At 33.2% G+C, this 13186-nt stretch overlaps 1 protein-coding gene across 1 annotated transcript; it reads left to right on the forward strand.

Moving 5' to 3' along the window:
• Window positions 1–6624: 6624 nt before the first annotated feature.
• Window positions 6625–12219, forward strand: LOC149012652 (polygalacturonase-like). Its single transcript, XM_089157644.1, has 10 exons — window positions 6625–6669; window positions 8376–8504; window positions 8607–8744; window positions 10154–10321; window positions 10887–10913; window positions 11000–11207; window positions 11302–11383; window positions 11463–11580; window positions 11767–11883; window positions 11986–12219. The coding sequence occupies exons 1-10, from the start codon at window positions 6625–6627 to the stop codon at window positions 12217–12219; spliced, it is 1266 nt and encodes a 421-aa protein (XP_089013770.1).
• The last annotated feature ends 967 nt before the right edge of the window (window positions 12220–13186 follow it).

A 13186-nucleotide genomic window follows, 5' to 3' on the forward strand; every position in this document is an offset into this window, starting at 1 on the left:
ATTGATAGATTTTACTATATGCTACATCTTTTATAATGGAACAACAAATATTTCACGAAATTTCTGGTTTGAAAACTAAAGGAATCTACAATACAATATATCTTCTTCTTTTTTTGGTACAAAGTCGCTTTTATTTATAGGGAAATTGGGGATTGGGATATTACATATGTCGTCGAAAAGGGTTAAACCCACGACATCTCCATTGAGAAGTTAGGTTTTTAACCATTCTACTAACCCTCCATTGGTTGCAATATAGTATATCAACCCAAACAAAAAGTTAAGACACAGCACAACCGCTTCCTCCTACTATTTGAAGCATGGAGTCCAAAATCCACCTTTCTCCATTTTCTATTGGAATTCACTAGGATCTTCATCTTGATCCTTTGGGACACTTTTTTACTAATTAATGTAGTTAGATGCTATAAAAAAAAATTTATGCTAAAAGGTCATTTGTATTAAAGGCGGAAAAAAAAAGGAAGTACAACCATACAATAATACGCAAGTTGAGAGGAACCTCAAACACTCAATCCCGCAACAATAATTGCCCCAAATACACCCAATCTCACAGAAACCTCAAGATTTAAACATGTGCTCACTCATAATTTAAAACAATATCGAGGACACTTGGAGGCATCTCAATCTAATTCACTCTTAATCATGGCCGACCAAGGTGAATTAGTATCAGAAACTTCTAGTCTTGCTATTGAACCAGCCAAAAAATCAACTGCAATGTTCGTCTCTCTATAGCAATGAAAGATTCTCCATTGAGTTGAGTTCAAGAATACCTCAAGACCTCTCCATCTTTAAAGAACACACCATGGAATGCGTTGTTTTTTTTTTTTACCAAGAATACAACTATAGGTGTAGTTGCATTCCACCCAAAGACAAAGAAATTTTAGAGCGCAAGCCCACTCTAAGCCATGTAAAAGAGCTTCAAATTATGCTTCAAAATTTGACTTTACACCCAAAAAAACGTTAAAAGACCACAGTACTCTTGTCGTATGACCTCTAAAAACTTCTCCTACCCCTGCCTTTCCTGGATTACCCAAAGAAGCTGCCATCAATATTTAGCTTTACCCAACCATGCAATGGAGGGTTCCAAAATGTCTCTTGGGGAGTAGAAATGCAAATCATTTTCTTTTGGCAATCATGTGCTATAAGTTATACTGCTTTATTTTAAAAAGTGATTGGGGTGGGATTTAGTTTTATGCAGTAAACCATGATGGGAGGGGGAAGAAAGTTGCTTCCAACTCCCTTCTAGAACTGGTAACCAAAAAGAAGAAAAACTCCATTCAAAAACCTAAGAAGTTATGCGGTTGAGACTCTAAATCTCATATTCTTGTGTTTTCCTTTGCAAGTAGGTCTTAAATGGGATGTTGTTAGCTATTGTAGTGTTGTACCCTCTTGAGATGTATTTGGTTCACATTATTTTAAAAGGCCCTGTCAACTAACTATAAGGAAACAAAAGAAAGAGATGGTTTCTATGACACTTTCACCTAGCTTGCAAGAGGGGCTTTTCATAGTTATGAACTAAATTGTGCTCGCTTGTCATCCCCCCCTATGGAATTGATCAATTATTTATATAACCACTAGAAAAGTTTTCAAAATTCAAGAGAATGAAGATATTTCCTTTTTTTTTATCTTATTTAAGGCTGCATTGCTATTTTTGTAGAGCAACTCTTTGTGTTATATATTTCCTAGTATTAATGTGCATAAAACAACATTTTATTATTCATCTTGTTCTCCATGTCTCTCATGTTATTGTTTTTTTATTAGCTACAAACTCAATTGTTAGTGAATGCATACCTCAGTATCTGACATATTGTGATATTGCTTTTTTTACAGTCTTGCACATGCATCTAGGAATCATTTATCTTCTCCACCTGCTAAACAAGGTTCACCTCTCCCAAAGGTAATTACTTACTAGGAGACCTTTGAAGCTGAATCTAGCATCTAATTTTTTTTTTTTTGTTTTTTTCTTCTTCTTCTTCTTCTTTCATGGTGTGCCTCTTTAGTCATCTATAGAAAGAATTGCTCAATTTAGGTCTAAACTAACTATAATAATAAATACAATTATCTAAGTTCAAATGTTTCAATACATTTCTTAGTTTTTTTTTTTGTAGTATTCTTAGTATGTGTTCTTATGCGAGTCAAATTTTATTTACAAATACCAACAATGCAAGGAAATACAAACTCAAGTACAATAGATAACCCAAGTGGTTCTACACTTGAAAATGTTGCTTTAAGTGAGTTATCTTTTGGTAGTAAAATAGTAGGACCAAATAGTGTTTGGAATTATTTTACTAATTAAAATTTTACATTCTAGTGGTTCAAAAATTACAAAATGCAAATGCAACTTATTGTCATGGAGAATTTTCATGTGTTAGTTCAAGTAGGACTAGTGCGTTAATGAGACACTTAGAGAGATGTTACAAATATCATTCTAGCCAAAAGGATAAGAAATAAAAGTTATTATTTTTTTCAGTTGAGGAGAGTGATGGTAAAAACTTTGCTACTTTATTAAGTTGGAAGTTTGACCAAGAAATTGTAGAAAAGAGCTTGTCACTATGGTCATTATGGATGAACTACTTTTTACATTTGTTGAACAAAAATGTTTTAGAAGATTCCTAAGCGCATTATAACCTATGTTTAACTTTTATGACACACCACTGTGACAAAAGATTGTTTTGCACTATACTTGGAAGAAAACAAAAAATTGAATGATATATTCAAGAAAAATAGTTATCGGATTTGCATTATTACACATATGTGGACTTTCAATCCAAAACCTTAGTTTTATGTGCTTAACAATAAATTACATTGATTTGGATTGAAAATTACAAGAAATGATTATTAATTTTTCCATTGTTCTATTGTTCCATCACCAAACACCAGTGAGATGATTAGTAATGTTCTTGAATCATGCTTGTTGGATTGGGGTTAGGAGAAATTGTGTACTATTACTGTAGATAATGCATATAACAATGATGTGACAATTTGAAATTTGAAGAGGACTTCGATAAAAATAAAAAAAAAATAAGGAAAAGATTATTTTTGAATGGTGAATATTTTCATGTCAGATGTTGTGTTCATATTTTGAATTTAATTATTAAAAGTGATCTTCAAGTTTGTGGGGGACTCAATAGCAAAAATTTGTGCCATAGTGAGATATTTAAGAAGTTCACCTGCAAAGTCTCAACAATTTAAGCTATGTTGTGAAAAAAAAAAAATTCAATGTAAGAAAATTGTGTTTTAATGTTACTACTCATTGGAATTTTATACATATCTCATATTAAGAACAATTTTAGAATTCCAATAAGCTATTGAGTGCTTGGAAGATAATGACTTGAGTTTTATAATGAATTGTAAGGATATTGTCCCAAATAAACAAGATTGGAAAAAGGCAAAAATGTTATGGAATTTTTTTGAAGTGTTTTACAGTGCCACTACAAGATTATGTAGATCAATTTACATCACTTCAAATTCTTATTTTTTAAAAACTATGCAATTGAATCATTTTTTGTAGAATGGTTAAGAAGTGAAGATCCTATATGTCATAATCAATGTACGAAATCTCACTAAGATTTCATGTTTTGCAACTTGCCGAAACTAGCAAATCGGCCAAATCTCACCGAGATCTCCTCAAATTCATTTCCCAAATTTCCATAATTAAATATTTAAATTCCAATTCCTATTATCTCACGCACCCACCAACTTTCAAAATTCAATTTTCAAAAGTTTCCATTAATTCCCCATCTTGTCAGCTGTCAGTCACGCAACCCAACTCCCATTTATCACACGCAACCCAATTCCTTCTCTCTTCAAGCTTATCCCACACATGCAACCCTCCCTTTCTTCCCTCTTCAAACTTCACTGTGATTTAGGGTTTCAATCTAGCATGGATGTTAGACAGAATTTTAGAGCAACACAAGAAGGCAAAGAAGGTCTCTACATGGAAAGAGCGAAAAATAATCCATATCAAGGGCTCAAGGCATACCGTTGTGTTGAAAGTTGAAACTCTTGTTTTCACTCTTGCTTCGTCTCTGTTCCTGCTTGACGGTTGGATTCTTTTTGTTTTTTTTAGAATTGTAGGGTTGCAAATGGAAGAGTATCTCTGGTTCGCCGGAAAATCAGCGATTTTCCAGCAATATTGTTGAAATTTCGCCAAATTGGTGATAAAACAACGAGATATCGCCGATATATTGGCGATATCTTGCATTCTCGAGTTTCGGCCGCCATTTCGGTTCGCCATCTACCGAAATTCAGCAAAATTTCGCTGATAAGTTGCACCTTGGTCATAATATGACATTGGGACTGATGGAAAAATTTAAGAAGAATTGGGATAGCTAGTGCAGACAAAGTTAACATCTTCTTGATTGTTGCTGTTGTTCTTGATCCCCGATTCAAATTAGCATTTGTGGAGGCTTGCTACTTGGAAATGTATTCTCAATGTGATGTAAAAATGAAGTTTGGAGAAATTGAAAATGTCATGAATCAACTTTATAACTTTTACCAATCATTTGAATTATCTCCTAATGCAATTGAAGTTGCTTTAACTTCTAAATTTAGTGATCTTCCAAAAGATTTTGCGATGGATATTTAAAACAAGATTCTTTAGAAAACGAAAAAAATAAGTGAGTTTACAAGTAGAACCTAAGTTGGATCATTATTTATTGGAGACTATTATAGATGGTGGCAGTAATGAAGATAGTTTTGACATCTTGAACTAGTGGAAGGTTAATAGTTCAAGATTTCCCATTCTTAGTAAAATGGCCCAAGACATTTTGCCAAATCCTGTGTAAACTGTAGCATCAGAATCAACTTTTAACACTGAATGTTAGATTTTAGACCAATTTTGCAACTCAATAACACCCCGGATTATAGAAGCTTTGGTGTGTGTCTAAAATTAGTTACGGCAAACACCACTATCTTGCAATATTGAAGAAAAACTAGATGACCTTAAGAAGATTATACAAGGTAATGAATTTACTGAATTATGCTACTTATACACACTATGCATTACAAATTTGATTATTTTATTAATTAACCTTTTACATTGTTAATATCTTTAGACTTCAATGCAGACATCACAATTACAAGTTTGAATTGAAGTATGATATAGCATGGCTTCCTATTTTTCATTTGAAGGTAAGGACTATAGTAAGGATGCAAAAAATTTTCTTTATCGATTTAATTGTAATACCAACACTTTTTAGTGATTTCTTTTAATTTGTTGTTGATTCAAAATTTGAAACTTTGTGTAAGGTTTTCAATTTCCATCACCAAAAGCAATGAGAGATATTTAGAGCTCAATATGGAATTGTTAAGTGTGGATTTATATCATGTTTAAAGGAACATTATGAATTTACTGACTATTTTATCATTTTGTAGGACCTTGAATCATTTTATACTTTAGTGTATTTTATTTTTAGTTTACCTTTGATACTTTTATGTATTTTATTTTTTTATGAATTTATTTTTTATATTTTAGGGCCAAGGATAAGGCCAATCAGAGTTAGGGATAGGGCCAATCAGGGCTAGGGCTAGGGCCAATCAGGGCTAGGGCTAGGGGTCAGGGGCACGATCGGCCAACCCGTCCCAACCCAGCCCAATCAAGGACAATCAGGGCGAGAATGGGATTGGCTTGTCCCTATAGGTAGGATTGTAAACAGATCGGATTTGGATTGGATAGTGGTAATACTATATCCACATCCTATTATATTTGGACGGATTCAGATAATAACCTATCGATTTTCAATTCGGACGGAATTCAATTGGATTCGGATGATAATCGGATAATTATTTTCTAAAGCAGATTCTTCTAAATGGGTATAAATACATATTGAATACAAGTTTTAGACTACTCTGTTGACATCTTTACCATTTTATTTTTGAGGGTTACATTTGAAATTTAAGAATTTGGTAATTTTGGTATTTATTTTAGTAGAGAATCTAGAAAAATAGTCACACATCTCAAGTAAATCGGATAATTTTATCGGACGGATAATAAACAGTTAGAAAGGGGTATACCATATCCACATCCTACTAGTAATCGGACGGATTCGAATACCCCTAAACAGATACGGATTCAAATTCGAAAACGGATTTCGGTTATCCACACACCTACCCGTAGCGCTTAGGGCCAGAGATAATAATCATTGGCCCTGAATTAGGACCAGGGTGGGAATGAGCTCAGATTAAAACATATAGAACTGAGCTAGGGATTGCAAAAGCCCGACCTAATCCAACCCTGTTGCAGTGTTGCAGCCCTAATTAAACTACCACTAAAGACCATATTTTCACTCTTCTTCTCTACTTTCTTTCTAACAGGATAGGAGTGGTTTATGCTTAAAATATCTCATTCGAACATATGAATTTCACAGTAATATTGTGAAAAAGGTTATGATTGTAAACTGTAAGTGAGAATTCATCTCTCTCCATCTCTGGCTAGTATTATTATATATATACTCAGGTTACGGAATGTGTTTATCTTGTATTCTGGTGGAAGTGCACCAGTGTTCAAGTAAGCAATGTAACCTTTAGTGGATTTCAAGGAACATCAAGTTGCAAAGTGGCTGTGAATCTAAATTGCAGTCAGGGGCTGTTGCTTGCACCGAAGTAGTAATGGACACTGTAGAGTTGCATCCAGCTTCTACTTCTAGCGAGCAAGTTATTTCAAGATGTAATAATGATTATGGATGGACTAAAGGAGGAGTGGTCGAGCCTCAATCCTGTGTCAAAAGCCATTAATGATCAATTTGTAATCTTCTTTAAGTTTCATCTATTAAGTAGATATGGGTTCTCAATTCTCCTTGTTCAATATATTTACCATCAATCTTCTCTCTCCCCTCTATATTTCTCAATATTATTTTCTCATAAATTCTCACAATATTCCTCAATATTTGTTTTATTCTCTCTCTCTCTTCAATATTCCAAAATATTTTTCTTCATAAATTCCCATGTTTTTTTGTCTTCCTATACATAGTTTTCTAGATATTTGCTTCTTTTTTTTTTTTTTTTTTTTTCTATAAATTTTATTTCCACATTTTCTTGTCTTCTATACTTAGTTTTCTAGATATTTGTTTCATTTCTTTTACACAAATTTAATTCCCATATTTATGGAATACTTAGTTTTCTAGATATTTGCATTCCAATATTTGTTTCCACACATGAAATATTTGATTTGTCTTATATTCCCCTATTTATGCAATAGTTGACCTCCGCACATGGATTCTCCTTAGATTCCAAATTAGGTTTGGGTGGGGTCAAAACAATACCAAAACTTTGACCTCCTTTATTCAAGGTAATTATTAACCATTTAGTTAGACCTCAACTTATGACTAAATTTTGTAAATTAGTTCTAATAAGTATATTAATCTCATATTAGTTCACTATTCAAGCATAATTATTTGAATATTAATATGCAATGTCTAAAATACCCTTATACCTTTAGTCATAGGTGTTACATACCATTACTGGGAACCTGAACAACATCAAATGCATTGTTGATTCTTTGTCTGCGATCAACGATAGGGTTCAAGACACTAATCTGATGGCTTATACTTTGGATGGATTGGGTCCAGACCACATCTATTGTTTCAAGTGTGCGAGCCTAGTGTGGACATACTATCCATAGCATTAATTGTGGTACAGAGTGTGACCCTTAATTACTTTATACTCCCAGTTGTGTACTTTCATTTCATGGACTAAGAGACCGTCCCTGACGACTAGTTATTTATGAAAGGGTGTTACTCAAGTTAAAGACTTGTGTTATTTGTATGATGATTGGATGGCATGTGGGACAACATCACACACATATGATTATGTTTGTTTCCTCCTCACAAGTTCGGTGGAACTGTGGAACTCACCTCTCGTGGAATTTTCCTTTTTAGCTAAAACCACAGATCATAGAACTTTTCTATCAAAGGAGGCGAGATGTGGATCAGATCGCAATGGGAATAGACTTGTGATTAATATCTTTTGGAGATTGAACTGGTCAAATGTAATAAATACGGAACCTCATAAGGAAACCATTAATACTCCTATCAGAGACATTTTAGAGTCGTTCTGGTTAGGCTTAATATCAAACAGGGTTAACTTGAAAACTCTTTATGTATAGTTTGCTAACCTAAGAGGGCTTCGAAGCATTTCAAGTATAAAAAGGCATGTTTGTCTACTTCTATCATCAAAGACCAAATAAGCTTGTGTTCTCTACATGCAAAGTAAATTAAGGAGTTACGTACGAGAGATTGCACTGGCCTATCCTTCCCTTCTGCGGTTTTATCATGGTGAGAAGCATCTAATATTTTCTTAGGCTAACATGCCTTCTAGGATGAAGTCCTTATTGATCATGAGCTTGGTTTTTGTTATTCCAGGGTCATCAACTGGCCACTTTGGTTACTTCCTGCATGGTTTATTATTTGGTGATAGTCACTGCAGCTCAACAGAGCTTTAACGTTGTTGACTATGGAGCTGTTGGTGATGGCAAAACAAATGATGCCAACGTATATATACATATATCTATCAAAATCATTTTTCCTATTTTAATTCCAAAAAATTTTATTCATTTGGTTTTTGTCACTCTAATGCATGCATGTTTTTTTCAGGCATTTTCCAGGGCATGGAAAGACGTATGTAATTTTAAAAATGGTTCTCCTTCCATGATTATTCCTGGGAAGAAAACATTTTTGGTGAATCCCTTGACTTTCGAGGGCCCTTGCAAGGCTAATTATGTTGATGTAAAGGTGTGTTGACTATAGAGATTATTTGTTTACCAAAAAAAAAAAAAAGACTATAGAGATTATTTTAAAAGCAAAAATTATTTTTACAATTGGAAGTCATGGTTATTTAAAATTGATTTGCATAAAATTATGGTTCTTTTTGGTGTCCATTTTTATTCTTATATTATTCCATTACAAGAAATGAATACTAAAATCTCTTTCTGAACAATAATGAAAATTTATTTGATTATTTTTGTCTAAAATAATTACCGAATGCATAACTGCCTTGGACAACCAAGCCTATTAAAAAAAGACAGACAGGCAAGGAAAAGGTGGGACAAAAAGAAAGGAAAAAAGGGGTCAAGTAAAAATGTTAAAAGTGTAACAAGGGAAAAGAAGGAAAGGGTTGTTATAAAGGTGTGTTTTCCTCCTGACGAACCACGAAGAAAGCACCTGGACAAAAGCAGGTTTGGAGGTTTTCTTTTTTATAATAATTCGATGTGCCAACAATTTAAATATGAACTCTATGCAATGTATTGTCCAAGGCCTAAGTTTGGGAAGTAAATAAGTATAAATAGTTTTGTAGTAGTTTTTAACTGATATGGAAAGTGGTTAAGGAATTTAACAGAGGAATAGTTGGGAGGGATATATTTTTCTAATATCTTAGAGTAATTGACATTCTTATCCTTGTTTTTCAAGTATATGTACAGATGCTTATATAAGATACTCCAAAAATTATAAGAAAGGAATTTTTTTTTCCTAACATCTATAATAGACTTAAGGGTCTTTTTGGTACTGATTCTCAGTTTTTTAATGAGTTTGGTACCTATTTTAAATCTTATTCTGCTTAAAAGAATAGAAAAATCTGAAAATCCATAATAGACTTTTTGTCTATTATAGATTCTAGTTCAACAGCTCATTCAATTTTTATTTTTATTTTTATAAATCACTTAAAATTCAAATGCAAATTGAGGGTGTAATAATAAACATACATTCTTTTTATAAAAACCCTGTTGTTTATCCTTTTTTTCACTCTTAAACTTTAGCCATTCGTTCTCAAGTTTCATTTTCATTTTGAGATATCAAACTTGTTTTCATTTCATATTTATTTTGAACAAAGTTACAAAACTATTTTTCATTTCTGCCCAAAAAATGAGTTCTTGTACTCATTTGTTTTAAATAGGTAAAATAGAGAATAAGAACAAATACCAAAAATGCCCTAAAAGTCTATTATGGATTATGAGATTTTAAAAAAAAAAAATTTAAATAAAAATATGTTATATAATGGATACCAAATACACAGAAAATAAAAAATCATCACAAAATGAGAATGAAAATTGACAACAAAAGGATTCTATGTCACAATATTATTCTTGCCCGTTTTAGTGTTTAATTTATGACTTTCATGTGATTTCAATTTGTTTCTAATACAGATTGAGGGAAGCATTATAGCACCAATCAAGTCTGCATGGAATGAAAATGACTCATATCGATGGCTCAGCTTTGATGGCATCAATGGACTCAACATCAGTGGTCCTGGTCTGATTGATGGACAAGGTTCTAGTTGGTGGAAGGATGTATGTGAATACTATCTAAAACAGGTACCTCGATTATTTGATTATTTCTTTTTATCATGCTGGCTAGCCTTTGACGCGTAGCAAATCCAATTAGTTGTTGAAGGAGATTTGCTAAGATTCATATCAACATTTGAATCGGTTCCATTCATACAAATAAACATTATATTAAAATTTAATTTGACAAGGCTTTCATACACAGTCATGTATGTATATATATACTCACTATTATGTCTTGAATTGGGATTCTTTATTCTAACGGGTAGCAGATTGTGCTCTCTTCGCACTTCTTTTCCACATATTTAGGTTGGGAGGGAAACAATTTCTACCAATCTATGACTCATTACGTACTTTATCAATATTTAGAGGTCGACCCTCTTCTAACATATGGTGGAGGGATATGAGGAGAACATAATCCTCTACCTATCATGAATCATGATAGAGAATACAAAATCGACGACTGCATAGATGAATATAAAAGTGTAATTGAAAGCTTGGTAATGCATCACACACAACTGCATATGAAATTTTTTTTGTTGCTTCATCCTAATTAGTCTTAACAATGTTTTCTTTCAATATCTTTTTTAAACAGGGATGTAGCAGTTCTTCTCGGCCACTGGTAAGTATGAATATCTGAGAGGTAGAGAGATTAGTAGGAAAAATAGAAAATTTGAAAACAAGTTTCTTATATACTTCCCTTGGCAGGCACTTGAGTTTGCTCACTGCAATGGAGTCACACTAAATAACATGAAGCTAACAAATAGTCCCCAGTTTCACATCTTCATCATGGGCTGTTCCAATGTCCAGATCAATACCATCTCCATAAGGGCACCTGGGGACAGCCCTAACACTGATGGCATTCACATTCAATATTCTCAATATGTGACCATCAAAAACTCAGACATTGAAACTGGTAAGCATATATACACAAACTAACATATGTGTGCCTTTCTTACTACACTATAGGTTAATTTAATTTAAGCTTTTCTCATGATAATAATTGATAGGTGATGATTGTATCTCCATTGGAAACTCCACCTCCAATGTATTAGTTGACACTGCTCATTGTGGTCTCGGTCACGGCATTAGGTGAGTTAATTTGCACTATATATTTAGATGAAGTAAGGTTTTGTTTAGCTTCTGATTTTTATTTGATATGCGAAATCAGCATTGGAAGCTTAGGCATGGGACCTTCAGGGCCAGGAGAAGCACAAGTGGAGAATATTACTGTGAGGTTTGCAAATTTTGAGAAGACTACCAATGGTGCAAGGATCAAGACATGGCAGGTTTATGTTATATATTTAAGATGGGTTCTTTCAATGTGCTTCTAGCACAGGATTCTAATCTTCGTGCTATAGTAATTTATGCCTTGTGAGACTTATTTGTGTTTTCGCTAATACCTCTAATCTAAGAGCATGAAACTGCACTCAAAGATAGTATTTTCACTCTTCTTCTCTACTTACTTTCAACAGGGTGGCAGTGGTTACGCTAAAAATATCTCATTTGAACATATGAATTTCACAAATGTACGAAACCCTGTTATTATTGATCAGTATTATTGCGATAAAGGTTATCATTGTAATCTACAGGTGAGAATTTCTCTCTCTCTCTCTCTCTTCATCTTTGGCTACTACTATTATATTCTCATATCATTTGTTACTGAATGTATTTATTATGTGTTCTTATAGAAGACCAGCGGTGTTCAAATAAGCAACGTAACTTATAGTGGATTTCAAGGAACATCAAGTAGCAAAGTGGCCGTGAATCTAAATTGCAGTCAGGCTGTTCCTTGCACCGGAATAGTATTGGACACTGTAGAGTTGCGTCCCGTTGATTCTAGTGGGGAAGTTATTTCAAGTTGTAGTAGTGCTTATGGAAGGACTAAAGGAGTGGTGGAGCCTCAATCCTGTCTCAAAAGCAAATGATCAATTTTGTAATTTTCTTTTAAGTTTCTTCTATTAAGTTTTGTGGGTAATAACCCATTGTACTCTTCATTGTTGAATCAGTGAACCAACGATTATGATAATAATAAAAGAATTAAATCATGAGTTGAAGCAAGTGTTAAAAATAAAATCTGAGAAGCATATCTAGAAACCTAATTTTAAGCCATGGTAGTAGATGTGAGATTGTTGAGTTTCTTCTCCAACTCTACCATGGATTGCTTTAGCTTGGATGCTTTTGAGAATAGCTTCATCTCTTTTTCATGTGGTCTAGATGAGCTTGAGGGAGAGTTCGGTGATGACTCGCTTCTACTGTTCTTCCATAGTGAACCTAGATGATAGAATTGATAATGATGATGTTTTGAGGGTTCTCTCTGTAGAGTTGACAATAAAGACTTGAAGATATTGTTAGGGCTAGTGGTAGAATGGCCATTGATGTCAAGAGAAATTATGAAGATTTCGCATGAGGTAGGATGGCACCTGTTGTAGACATGCCACATCATGGAAAGAGTTACAGTGATAAAGAAAAGTATGGAATTTAGAAAGCTACATTTTTCTTTTCGTACTTTATAATAAGATATAGATTGAAGAAGGAAGATGGGAGGATTATAAACTGATAAATTAAGTGAATCACAAATGAATGTTTTCTTTTAGATGACCCGAAGTTAATAATAACTCAAACCAATGCATGGAAACTTTGGAGTACAAAGAAGATCTAACCAAACAGGCCCTAAAACATTTATGAAGATTTTCATGATTTTTGAGAAATTAAGACAGAATCGTTGGGCTTAAGGCTCTTTTTGGTATCAATTCTCATTCTTTATTATGAAGTTTTTTCATTATTTTAAGTTGTTTGGAATCTATTATCAGTTTTATTTTTATTTAAAATAATAGAAAATCTTCTAAAATCCATAATGAACTTTTTGTCTATTATGAATTATGGTGAGAATTT

The sequence above is a fragment of the Hakea prostrata genome, chromosome 6 (genome assembly GCF_041222555.1).
Source record: "Hakea prostrata isolate BN-2017 chromosome 6, UWA_Hpros_2, whole genome shotgun sequence".
In the NCBI taxonomy this organism is placed as follows: domain Eukaryota; kingdom Viridiplantae; phylum Streptophyta; class Magnoliopsida; order Proteales; family Proteaceae; genus Hakea; species Hakea prostrata.